We start from the raw sequence: 14,204 nt of genomic DNA on the forward strand, positions 1-14,204 counted from the left end.
AGGATATTGATTGGGATTACATGGAAGTTGAAGTTCAAGTTTGGGTAGGATTGATGTCTTTACAATATTGAATCTTCCAGTCTGTGATCATGGTATTTCCCTTCATTTGTCTTTTATTTTCTCTCAATAATATAATTTTTTCATCCTATAGATCTTACACATCCTTTGAGATTTATTCCTAGGTATTTGAGGACTTCATTTTATTGATCACTCTTTTTGAGAACTTGGAAGCTCTGAGTACTTTTAATTTTTTTTTTTTTTTTTTTTTTGACAGAGACAGCGAGAGAGGGAACACAAGCAGGGGGAATGGGAGAGGGAGAAGCAGGCTTCCCACAGAGCAGGGAGCCCGATGTGGGGCTCGATCCCAGGACCCCGGGACCATGACCTGAGCCGAAGGTAGATGCTTAACCGACTGAGCCACCCAGGTGCCCCCTGAGTACTTTTAGAATATGACATTGACACTCATCTTGAGAAATTGAAAGTGTATCTTGTACCTTATTTCTCTTCCAGCATCCTTTCCCCCCTTATCCATGGTATTATTGTGCATCGTGCACACTTGTTAGTAGAATCACATAGTGAAGCTCTGTATTTTATAGGTGATGTTAAATGAATTAGCTTACATAATGCTATGTGAATTTGTCTTCACCAAAAGAATTGGTTGAGGTAACGTTAACTGAACTAATTGTGTGTTAGTTTTCTAGGGGAGGAAGGAAAGGAGGTATCAGTATTGGAATGTAGTTTCACTTAATATCAACCATAACAAAGACAAGTTGTGGGAAATAAAGCCAAATTCATGTTCCAGCTTGATGATTTGGTCATGACTTCTTCTGAACAAAGTTTGAGGGGTTAGGTTCAGTAGAACCTGCTCTATATGAGAAAGAATGCTTTTTACAGAGCAGAGGAAAGCAGAGCTGTAGAGAAGTTTTGAATTTAAAAATTTTGTAATCCAGGGCTGCCTGGGTGGCTCAGTTGTTAAGCGCCTGCCTTCAGCTCAGGTCATGATCCCAGGGTCCTGGGATCGAGCCCCACATCAGGCTCCCTGCTCAGCAGGAAGCCTGCTTCTCCCTCTCCCACTCCTCCTGCTGTGTTCCCTCTCTCGCTGTGTCTCTCTCTGTCAAATAAATAAAATCTTAAATAAAATAAAATTTTGTAATCCAGTAACTACCCTTTAATTCCCCTTTCTACATTTTATATTCTTACAAACCTTTGATCTAATCAAAACCAGTCTGAAAAGCAGTATTCAAAAGATCTAGAAACATATGAGAAGAGATAATTGAATGAGTTGATAGAGAAGGGTACAAATCTGACCTTTGTTTGGCACCTGGGTGGCTCAGTCATTAAGCATCTGCCTTCGTCTCAGGTCATGATCCCAGGGTCCTGGGATCGAGCCCCGCATCGGGCTCCCTGCTCCGCGGGAAGCCTGCTTCTCCCTCTCCCACTCCCCCGCTTGTGTTTCTCTCTCGCTTTGTCTCTTTCTGTCAAATAAATAAAATCTTTAAAAAAAAACAAAAAACTGACCTTTGTTGTTTTTATTTAATCTTAGTTTAGAAAATACATTTAGCAGCATTAAAGAAATTCATAATGATAATGAGTATCTGTGTAATGAATTAGCACTATTTTTTAGTGGGTAAAATAGTATATATAATAATTTAAAATATATGTTCTGTGTTTTCTTGCATTTTTTTATTATGTTAATCACCATACATTATATAATTAGTTTTTTATTTTCTTGCATTCTAATATTGTACTCTGTGTAAATATTGAAGCTTGAAATATAAATAAAACCTCATTAATTTCAACTTTAAAACAGGTCCTCATATGCCCAAGTTTAGATCAGACCCAAAGAATTAATACCACCAGCAGGGCCACTGTATATGATGACATAAATTGTTACTACAACTCTTGATAATGCAACCTGGTGGCCCTGACCATCAGTGGCTTGTGGAACCCAAACTAAGTCCATCCTCATGAGATTAGTTTGTTTCCTCCTTTCCTTCCTTCCTTCCTTCCTTCCTTCCTTCCTTCCTTCCTTCCTTCCTTCCTTCCCTCTTTCCTTCCTTCCTTCCTTCCTTCCTAATTAAAATATGAGCAACCAAAATTTAACCAAAATTCATTTGCCCTCAGTTCTGTGGAAACTAAAAGATGACAAATTATGTAGCTATTTCTATGATTTTTATAGTGATAGTGTGTATCTTTGTAATAAATACTCTGTAGTTGTCACAAAAACTCATTTCTGCACCTGTTTAGCCTTTATCCTTAAAACATGTTAATTTGAGGTTTTTTTGGTGGATATGTGTGTACATGTGTGTACAACAGTACACACACACACACACACACACACAGCAGTGACAGAGGATCAAGACATCGTAGCCTTTGAATTCTTTTGGTTATGGAATTCTTTTTACTTGTATAATAATGTTTTCTGTCTTCATCTGTATCCTTGCAAGTTGCCTGAAAAATTTAAAGGCCATGTGAAATTATATATTGTTTTAATAGGTCATGTCATGTCTCTAAGTTGTGGCTCTGAGTCACAGTGTCAGTCAAACTATATGATAAAAGTCTTTGAGAATAGAAACATACCCGGATTTTTATTGTAAGTTCATGACCTATCTATATCCGTTCTTTTGCTGTAGAAAACAAAACCCTGAAAATGTAATGGCTTAAAGTGATTTCTCACAGTTCTTTGGGCTGTCTGGAGAGTTCTTATGGTCTTTGTCATCTTGTCTGGGGCTGGGTGGCCTCATTTACATGGCTGATGGTTGGCAGGTCAGTTGGTCTTGGGAGATCTTGCTTGTATGTCTGGTGGTTGGTGCAGTGTCACCTGGAGTGATGATCACATTTCTCTCATCATGTAGCGGGTTAGCCTGAGCCCCTAACACATGATGCTTGTTGTAGGGTTCCACAGAGCAGAAAGAAGGCAATCCCCAGTGCACAAACCTCTGCTTGTGCTGTGTTTGCTAATGTCCATTGGCCAAAGGAAGTGAAAAGGCCAAAACCACATTCACTTCATGATGATAGGACTGGTGCAGTCATGTTGCTCAAAAGTGAACATACATACTTGAGAAGAATTTTTGGCTATTTGCAACCTCCACATTTGTTCTAATTTTTCTACCATCTCCACATGGTTCAAATATTCATTTGATAGTAGGGAAACAAAAAGGCAAGTAAGATAGGAGTTTTGTCTGTCAAGGAATAAATAAGATTTCTTTCTTGTCACTCAGTATTTAAGCAGCATATACTCTGAACCCTGTAGTTAGAGCTGTAAGAATATGAAAATGGAGCAGTTGTCTTCTCATCACCCTTTCCCCTCCCCCAAACTCTAAATCTTGTTTTTATTTTATCCTGGTTCTAAGTTGTTTGTATCAGGTAACTTAAGTCAAGGTGTTAACTCATGACTAAGTGGCTAATATCTTAATAGTGAAACAGTTATTAAATCTGATCTGATCTGTTAAGCTTTGTCCCTCTGCAAAATGAAGGGAGAATTAACTTCTTGCTAGAATCATTCACTGTGCTAGGCAATAAAGATCATTTGGTATGCCATCTTTGAACCATTGGCTACCTTTGTACTAAATTCTCATTTTGACCATTTGTGCCTGTCACATCTTCCTTGAAAGCTTATGAACTGATCTGTACAAAATATTACTGTGGCTGGTACCAGATGCTCTAATTGAGAAAGGGGACTTTTTCCTTTATTGTACTGATTTTAAAATGAATAATAACACTTTCATCCTTATTTTAGTTGAAATTATATGGATATTTTTGAAATAGAATGTTGACTAAATGTCATTACCTATTATATTTTGATTTGGAAGGATATGCCAGATGTGATGGGAAATGGCTCCCTCTGGTGGCACACTCCTTTATGTTAGATTTTAGATTGCCTCAGAAAGAAACGTGATGAGCTAAACCTTGTTTTTTAAGATAAGACTTTCCTTCACCTTTACCCCTCCCCACAAAACACCCAGAATTGCCCTCACCCCCTCAATTTTTGTTCTGATAACTGTCCTGTTTTTGTATTTTCTTCAGATTGATGCTGATGCTAGGTAGGAACATCTGTAATATCTTCTGTATTTATTATGGTTCACTATTATTCTGTGGAACTTTTAATGTCTTGAGATGTTGATAGGTATGCTAAAACAACTATAAGAAAAACAGGTTTTGAAGTCGGAATGCTTTGTGTAATACTGAGCCAAATAAGTTATGTTTACCATTTAAGACCTCTCAGAAACGTCAGTAATAGTGTGTGTGGTAAACCTCCCAAACAGACGAGTTTCCCAAGCTTAGTGGACTATATAGAATCCTCTTTTCAGGGGCTGCCATATAAGGAAACATATTTGCGGAAACAGCAAGTCGTTTCGAGTGAGTCATTCGTGGTTTTTTTGAATTACTTACTACCATATTCGCTTCTTCCCTTGTTGTAGCAATTTTTATACATAAAACAGTTTTAAGTCTAACAGATTTATTTTTGGCAGTGATTCCCTGTCAGAAAAGCTACTTTATTCTTTTTATAGCAGGCTGACCTCAGAATCATAAGGTCTTTTGTTTGTTTGTTTTAAAGATTACTTTTCATGTAACGAGTAATGAATAGGATTTTAGTTTATTTTTTAAAGATATTTCAGAGAGAGAGAGTACAAGCATGAGTGGGGGGCCGGGACAGAGGGAGAGGCACACGCCCCACTGAGTGGAGTGGGGGCGGCCATGCAGGGGCTCAGCCCCAGGACCCTGGGATCGTGTCCTGAGCCGAAGGCAGACGCTCAACTGACTGAGCCCCCGGGCCACCCCTAGGATTTTAGTTTAAATATAATTTAATTAAACAGTTCATTTCTTTCTTGTTAACCAATATTTCTGAGATTTTGTTATTGGCACTTACTGGCAGTGGGTACAAGAAGTCTCCTATTGACTGTTTTTATCTTTCCTTCTGTAACATTTATAGAGAATATATGAGGGGAAAGGTAAACATGCGGTCATAATATTGGTAGGTTTTTTGCCAGGGCTGGGGATGGCAAGGGGAGAAGCTGTAGGGAGGAGATTTAGATTAAAATCTATCTGTCTGGTCTAACAGGCACTATTTAAATGTGAACTATTGAAATATAAATATTTGCGAATATATAAATAAGTATTGTTTCTATCTTTTACTGTGTTGTCTTTTGAAAGAGCTATATCTAAATTGGGAGGAAAAATACGTGTACTCTTTGTAACAATGCATTTTTCTTTTAGGAAGCATATAGGATATGTTTTAAAGCACTTTGTGACATGTTTTGATATTTTCTAGTAATTTTTTTTAACTGCATCAGAAAACTGATGGTTTGATTAATGCTTACTGAAGTGAAAAAAAGCAAATACAGTAATTTCATGTCCAGTATTATCATGATGTGAGGTTTTCGAGATAGGTGATTTTTCTAGATAATGGAAGTCTTTAGTTTTGGGTACCAAGATTTTAGTGAAGATATCCTTTTTCAATCTAGGTTTGTCATTATGATGCTATAATACTGACATCCTAGGGGAGCTGCAGCTATGTATGCTTGCTTCCTGCTACTCATCCCCCTTCAAATTTGTAGTTTCTTATCCTTTATGATTTTAGAGGTTAGTGAGAATTGTGCCTAATGTAGAAACACGTGTCAGAAGAGACCCTTTTATGAGTCATGGTCTTAAGGCATTTATTTGGCTATCTAGAGATTCTTTAAACCCTTATCTTTTTCCTCCCCTGTCCCATTGCCCTTGAGTGTAATAGTTGGATAGATGGTTTTTGGAGAATTGAGGCTTTTTAATCTTATGATAGTGTAGATTTAATTTCATTCCATGTAATAGGGGATATTTGTTATATAGTATTTAATAAAGTACGTGTCACCTAAATCAAGAACTATTTCTATTTTTCTGAAAGGTGTGTGGATTGTATTCTTATATTTTGTTTTAACTGTTTAAGTGCCATCTGTATATTTTCTCAAGAGATACGTGTTTTTTAATTTGATTGCATTGTTTTATGTAATTTGCCATGTTTAAAACATTAAATTAATGATTCCGACTGACTTAGTGAATGTTTGAATATTGGGTTATTAAACTAGAAAGTTGGGTTAAATGGTATATAAGTAAAAGTTGTATTACAATGTATTTTTTAAGATTTGTTTATTTTGGAGAGAGAAAGTGCATGCCACACACGTGAAGGGGGAGGGGCAGAGAGAGAGAGGGAGAGAATCTCAACTAGATTCCCCGCTGAGCATGAAGCCCCACTCGGGTTCGATCTCATGTCCCTGAGATCATGACCTGAGCCAAGATTAAGAGTTGGATGCTTAACCTACTGAGCCACCCAGGCACCCCATGAAAGGAAGTTGTTTTGCTTTATAAAGATTCTTGTTTCCTAACATTAGGGTATGAAAAGGCATAGATTTCTTTGCAGGATTTAAATGTCCTTGCCAGAATTCAGGTATCAAGGTTCTTTTTTTTTTTTTAAGTGGGTGGGGAGGGGCGGAGGGAGAGGGAGAGAATCTTAATTAAGCAGGCTCCACGCCCAGTGCAGAGTTTCACGTGGGGCTTGATCTCATGGCCCTGAGCTCATGACCTGAACCAAAATCAAGAGTCAGATGCTTAACTTACAGAGCCACCCAGGTGCCCCCATGTATCAAGATTTTTTTTTTTTTAAGATTTTATTTATTTATTAGAGAGAGACACAGCAAGAGAGGGAACACAAGCACGGGGAGTGGGGGAGGGAGGAGCAGGGAGCCCAATGCGGGGCTCAATTCCAGGACCCTGGGATCATGACCTGAGCCGAAGGCAGACACTTAACGACTGAGCCACCCAGGCGCCCCTACCCATGTATCAAGATTCTTGAGGTGCAGGTGGTTTTATTTCAGTTGATACTTGAATGTGACCCTGCGAGCATTGTGCGGGTAGCTTTATAGTTTTATGTAATTATTAAATTTCCTTCAGCAGTCTGAGGTAAAATCATCCCACTTAAGGAAACTAAAATACAAGGAATTTGTGTGATTTCTGAAGGTCACATAGCTGGTAGATAGTAAAGGTAGAGTTGGGACCTAGCACTCCTGATTCTCAATCTCTAATTGTTTTTCTCATAGTTAATCATAGAAATATAAACTGGATTCTAATTAATATGGTATGATCTAGAAGGGAAGATCATTCCTGGTGGCCTTTCAGACATACAAACCACTGGTAATGGTTAAATGTAACGTTTCAGGCAGTCTACTTTTAGAAATTCTGATAAAAAGATAGGAAAATGTAGGTATATGAACCTTTGACTGTAAATTTCATTGGCCTTATAGATCAAATAATAAGCTGTATTATAAGGAGAAGTTATAGTCTGCTATCTAGAATTATACTGTTATCTTACCTCTGTTCTCATAAGCAGTGTATAGGAAAAGGTAGAGAAGGTACAATAGCTTGCTCTGGTATGGATTTTTTTTTTATGCCTTATTTTTTATTTTATTTTTTTACTGTTTGTAAAGACCTTTTTGTTTTGATTTGCTTACCTCACATTATGTTCTAATATTCTCAGACAATATAATTTGGTGTTACACAATGATAGCAAGCATTATCTTATTTATAACCTTTAATTAAATCCATATCCTTCAGGTAAAAAGAACATATTCTCACGGTACTTACAGAGCTGGCCCAATGCGACAGATCAGCTTGGTGGGAGCAGTTGATGAAGAGGTGGGAGATTACTTCCCTGAATTCCTTGACATGTTGGAAGATTCACCATTTTTAAAAGTAAGAGAAAACAATATCAAGCAGTCTAAATTGTGGGTGTCACTTTCATGCTGTGGGTGACCAAATCATAGTTGTTTCAGAAATATAATTCTTGTATAGTGTGTGTGCATGTGACTCAGCTATTAATCATAATGGCAGAGCTAAGTGGTGAACCAAAAAATAGCGCTTGTTGCTGCCACCTTAGGAAATTAGGTTCTATCTGTTTATTAACTTTTTATAAACTGAGTATCAGAGGATTTAAGAAGTACAGGAAGGATGCCTACTAAATTAAATGTTTAGGATAAAAGAATGGCAATTTGGCGTTGTGGAAAACTGGCTGGGAAATTGTACATCTGTATTTCAATCTTGGCTCTACCTCACTGGGTTGGGCAAGCCATTTAAGCTTTCTGGACTTCAGTTTCCGCATCCATGAAACATTGCATTTAGGCTATGTAGCTTTAAGGCCCCTTTGAATTCTTTAAATGATCTCTAGCCAAATTCTTTTTATTTTTTCAGTAATCTGTGCATTCTAGAAAATATTTCTTCTTGTGGGCTGCTGGGGCTATCCCATTGAGAGAGAAATTTCTGAGCTGTGTAGTTATTTAATCAGTAATTCAGAGGTCAGAATGTGACAGAATCCATTTGTCTCTAATATTTGCCATGTAATCTGTTATAGATCTATTCTTTTTTCACTTCTTCTTGATCCATTTTCTAACTTTTTCTAACTTTTTCACTCCAGTCCATTCCCCTTTCATTTCCTTTTTTGTTCCTTTTAAACCTTTTGTTACTTTTCTTTTTCCCAACTAGTGACATTACGGAATTTGCTTGCATTTATTTTGAGTGGTATTTTAAAAATACCATTATTTAAATATTTATGTTTCAGATTTTAATTTTAAAGACAAATGAGCTAAATGCATTCTTTTAGGAGAAATTTCATGTGACAGTTCTATCCTTTCTTAAAAGGCGATGGGATGAATGGTTTTTTAAAATAACCATTCTCACTCTTCCATGGACAATGGCCCTTAGACATTTCTCTTTTTTTTTTTAAAGAAGAGTTGCTTTTAGACCAGCAACCTCTTTAAGAAACTACTAAACAGAAATAAATTTTTATTTTGATTTGGTTTTCCTTTTTGTTTTGTTTTCATTATAGCTAATGAAAGAGGTATCCATTTTTTTGAGATTTGTTTTTTAAAACAAATTGTTCATTTTTATAGATTCTCATGGAGAACACTTGCTTATTTTGCCAACTTATTGACATCATATTGACCCTTATATTTGGTAGAAGGAGGAATAACAAATGATGAATATAGTGAATCATATTTCTGGCAGGGTTAAAAGGAGGGAGTCATCCAAGCATAATTACTCTTGGTGTGTTTGAAATCCTATTTTTGAAGGAAAATATATGCCTACATAGGAATATATTCAATGTAGGTTTGTATTTCAAATGTATAAGTATTAAAGGATATATGAAAGTTTGTCAAGGGGGCAGTATTTAATGTATTTTTGAAGATGGATTTTGAAAATAATTGGTTTCTATGTAATTATTTCCCTCTAGTGTACACTGCCATGGGGGACCCTATCTAGTCTAAAATTAGAGAGTCGAAAAGACAGTGATGATGGTCCCATCATGTGGGTACGCCCAGGAGAACAGATGATCCCTGTGGCTGATATGCCAAAGTCACCTTTCAAAAGGAAAAGGTATGTTGAATACCAATTTTTATTGCCAGGGATAGATGTATATTGGGTGTGTGTGTGTGTGTGTGTGTGTGTGTGTGTGTGTGTGTGTGTGTTGAAAATTGGAGAAAGAAGAAAGGGAACGTTTAGAGCATACTTGGAATGTGAATTCAAAAATGGCTACACATGCTAATGAAATTTTTTATAAAATATCAAATATAAATAAGGCTTGAAAAATGTGGGCAAATGAAAATAAATTGTAATTAGGAGTGGAAAAAATGTCCTTCACAACAAAGACATTGTAAACTTTTAGAATAAATTTAATAAAAAATATTCAGAACCCATATTAAGAAAATGTAAACATCTTCTGGAGGGTATAAAATAATACTGAAACAAATCAAAAACCCTACTATGTTCCAGATTGGATAAAAATGATAGTCCTTTGAAATTTTTAGCATTTTAGTTGAACTCACACTTCCAGCACTGGATTTAATGATTTTAAAGTTTAGAAGGAAGAATAAGTAAAGTCAACAAATAGCCAAGAAAACTGTGAAAGAGAAGATACGTGAGGGGGGCCTTGTGTTACTAGATACTAAAAGTTATTATAAAGCTCAAAAAGATCACTGGAGTAGAGTAGAGTACCCAGATAGATCAAAGTATATTGAGAACTTAATGTATGAGATAGATGGGAAAAGGAAGATTTATTTAATGAGTAAGGGTGACATAATTGAATTCCATTTGAAAGAAAACAAAGCCATCGCCCCTATCTCATATAAGAAGTAAGTTAGAGATTTGAACATAATAGATAAAAAAATTAAAATACAAGAATAAAGTTTTTAACTAATGATGTAATATATGGTGATTAACATAACAATAAAAAATAAAATAAAATATATACAAACTGTAAAGAACTTTCCAAAAAAAAAAAATAAAGTTTTTAAACCTAGGAGAGACCTTTCTAAGCAATATAAAAATATGTAATGACAATACTGTTTATGAAAGAAAAGTTAAAAAAGTTCAGAACTATGATACACTTAACTAAAACATTTTGTAACATGTGACAGACTAAAGTTAATATACATAGAGCATTCCCAAATTGATAAGAAAAATATAACATATCCCAGTAGAAAAATAGGCCTCAGCCAGTTATATTAAAAGAATTATGAGATACTATTTTTACCTATTACATTGGCAAAAAAAGTAGAACAATAATATAGACTCGTAGGTATGTGAGGAAACAGGATCATTTATATATTATTGGTAGAAAGGTGAGCTGCTGTAATCATTCTGTAAAAGTAATTTAACAATAGCTCATGAAGTTTAACATATATATATGTTATACATATATATACACATTCATTCATACACTCTTTGATCCAGCACTACCACTTTTGGGAATCTGTCCTAAGAAATGAAAGCACTAAAGGTAAATGTATAAGAATATTAATTGCAGCATTATTTGGAGTGAGAAAAAGAGTTTAAAATGGTCTGAATGCCCATTAACAGTGGAATGGTTGAATTCATTTTGGTACATTCCTATTAAGAATATGGTGAAATAAAATCTTTAAAAAAAAAAAAGACAACCCCCAAACCCCAATATCCATTCCTTTGGGGCTCCTAGCTGGCTCAGTTGGTGGAACATGTGACTCTTGATCTTGGGGTTGTGAGTTTGAGCCCCACGTTTGGTGTAGAGATTACTTAAAAAAATAAAATCTTAAAAAAATATATGGTGAAATAGTTAAATAAATGAATTATTTATGTCTGTTGATCAGGGAGGTTGTTCATGACATTTGAAAAGAGCAAAATATAGAGTAATATGGCCAGTATGATTCTGTTGTATGAAAAGAAATAAACATGTGTTAAGTGTATATTTATGTGAACACAGAAAAGTATGGAAAAAATGTACAGAGTTAACATTGGTGGGAATGGAGTGGGTGATAGATACCTTTTTTTAGGTCTATAAAGATGTTTTATTATTAATTACAGTGATTATTAATCTTAAAAACCAGGGAAAATGGTCACTGAGTAAACTGTAGGTTACATGAGGACAGGGGCCCATGTTGTACTTGTTACTTAATGTGTCTCTAGCACATAAACAGAGTGCCTGCTGCTTAATATTTGTTGAATGAAATTTTTACAAGTTAATTTATAAGTTGGTAGTAAGTGATAAAATTGTTGTGTTTCTCAGTGGTTCTTAACTGGGATTTATAAATCATTTTGAGATCTGAAAGCCTCTCCCCAGAACAAGTACAGATATTCACAAAGTTTTACATGTAATTTAATAAGGGAGTTCACCAGCCCTCTGAGGAATCTGCTTGTATGTACTTCAGGGATTCGAAAACATGTAATGCGACTTCACATCACATTGTAGTCTGAGCAACTACTAACACTGCCCAAGGCACAGTGCTAAATGCTTCATATAAAGTTTTTTTTTAAGATTTTATTTATTTATTTGATAGCAGAAGTAGGCAGAGTGGCAGGCAGAGGGGGAGGGAGAAGCAGGCTCTTCGCTGAGCAGGGAGCCGGACGTGGGGCTCAATCCCAGGACCCCAGGATCATGACCTGAGCCGAAGGCAGCCGCCTAACCGACCGAGCCACCCAGGTGCCCCACTTCATATAAAGTCTTAATTCGTTAGAATGTGGTGTTAATGACTACATCAAAAACTAATGATGTAATGTATGGTGATTAACATAACATAATAAAATAAAGTTAAAAAAAAGTGGTGTTAATGAGACCAAAGTTATAGGCTTGAAAGTCTGTTAGCTTTCCACAGGAATTAAGGTCATCATCTAGCTTTCTGACACCTATAGAACGTCAGTCACAAAGGGCAAAAAAAGTATGTTGTAGCATCACCTGTGTGTGCGAGTGTGTAATACAACTGTAATACAGGAGTGCACAGAGAGCACTAAGTAGTAGAGATTGAGGGTGGGAAATTAGAGAACTAGTAAGAAAGGGCGATTCTAGGGGTTTAGATGAGGATGAGAGGAGAAAATTGTGGGGGCAATCTGGAATTGTCTCTGAAAGCAACAGAAGACTCTACAGAAAGATAAGATGATGAGTCCCAAAGAAACTCTCCCTCACTTCCCTGCAGCAGAACTACACAGGGGTTTGCATTGAATGAGCTAAGTAGCAGCTTGTGTGTGCGTATCTAGGTGAGCAGTAGCTTGGAGACAGTGCCAGTGGCAGGTGGTTGTCCTTCAAGAGAGAGCTAAGGTTTTCTTTCTGCCTCCAATAAGTCCTGCGTGTTTTGTGGAAGCAGTTATTATTTGGTGTTTTTTTGCTATTTCTTTGTTGGTCTCTTTCTCACTGGAGTATGAACTCTCATGAAAGTGGGGGACTTGTCTGTTATTTTCATTATCTTGTTCACTAGCTGCAGTGCCTAGATAGGACCTGGTATATAATAGGTATTCTCTAAATATTAATTAATCCATTTTTAAAGTTACCTGTTTGTTCCAGATACATATCTTACGTTAGCCATGTGACTTGAGTGGGGGCATGGTTCTGCAGATAAGACCCAAACAAACCTCAGGTAAAGGTTCTGGACAGGGGAACTTTTGGGTAAACCACACCATCTGTAATTTAGTAGTCTGTCCACACTACAGCTGCCACTTTTGTGAAGGGTATGTTAGAAAAAGGAGGGGATTATGTATCTGTTTTTGTTTGTACTTGTTCATTTTAAAAATAGAACCTGATTTGGGAGCAGGTGATTTAAAATTTCCTTCTGTCTGAATTATGTGATTACTAAATGCTTCATGGCAATTAAGCCTCAGTACATCAATACAAATGTTTGAAGGCAATTAAACCTTAATACATAGGCCTGCCTCTCCCCCCCTCCACTTTATATTATATATATGTAATTTTATTTTAACAGAACTACCAATGAAATAAAAAACCTGCAGTACCTACCTCGAACCAGTGAGCCCCGTGAGATGCTCTTTGAAGACAGAACAAGAGCCCATGCAGATCATATAGGACAAGGTTTTGAACGACAGACTACAGCTGCTGTCGGAGTGTTGAAAGCTGTGCACTGTGGAGAGTGGTATGTATTAACTACTGCTTTTTTTGTTTAATTTTGAGCTACTGCTATTTTAATGATAGGTTTTCTTGGCTTCTAAAATTTTTCTTGGGAAGTTTCTCAATAATTCTCCTTACTGTAAGGAAAGTTAAGTTGCATTTTTCACAGTATTTGGATATCCTAATTGTATAATTGCACTAAAGATTTTCAGTTGTTAGAATGTAGTCTTACTCTTTTGGGTTTGACTGGAGAGGGAGAAGCAGGCTCCCTGCTGAGCATGGAGCCCGATGTGGGACTCAATCCCTGGACCCTGGGATCATGTCCTGAGCCGAAGGCAGACGCTTAACTGACTGAGCCACCCCGGAGCCCTAAGGTTTAGATTTTATCACTGTTTCTGGGTTTTTTGGGGTTTTTTTGAAGATTTTATTTATTCACTTAGAGACAGCAAGGGGGGAGGGGGAGAGGGAGAAGCAGGCTTCCTGCTGAGCAGGGAGCCTGATGCGGGGCTCCATTCCAGGACCCTGGGATCATGACCTGAGCTGAAGGCAGATGCTTAACGACTGAGCCACCCAGGCCCCCCTTTATCACTGGTTTTTAAAAATTTCTTTGATTTGCCTTGGTATGATTTTTTTTCTTTCTTTCTTTTTTTTTTTTGAATTTATGTTGCTTGGAATTTCATTTCAAAATCCATTTTTGAGCATCTTCTGTAAAAATGTGTATATTGCTAATTAATTGAAGAATTTGGGAATTTTTTTTAGAACTATATTTAAAGACACTATTAACTCCCACAAATAGTGATAATAGTTTATTAGC

At 36.5% G+C, this 14,204-nt stretch overlaps 1 protein-coding gene across 1 annotated transcript in view; it reads left to right on the forward strand.

The window, feature by feature from the left end:
* Window positions 1–14,204, forward strand: part of RSBN1L (round spermatid basic protein 1 like) — a 66,894-nt gene that overhangs the window by 47,614 nt on the left and 5,076 nt on the right. The window contains exons 4-6 of the mRNA XM_028117872.2: window positions 7,585–7,722; window positions 9,257–9,399; window positions 13,248–13,415. Of these exons, the coding sequence (XP_027973673.2) occupies window positions 7,585–7,722; window positions 9,257–9,399; window positions 13,248–13,415 (449 nt within the window). The remainder of the gene's footprint in view (window positions 1–7,584; window positions 7,723–9,256; window positions 9,400–13,247; window positions 13,416–14,204) is intronic.

This window comes from Eumetopias jubatus, unplaced genomic scaffold, assembly GCF_037043125.1.
Source record: "Eumetopias jubatus isolate StellerSeaLion01/CBP00866 unplaced genomic scaffold, mEumJub1_p1.0 scaffold_14, whole genome shotgun sequence".
NCBI lineage: Eukaryota > Metazoa > Chordata > Mammalia > Carnivora > Otariidae > Eumetopias > Eumetopias jubatus.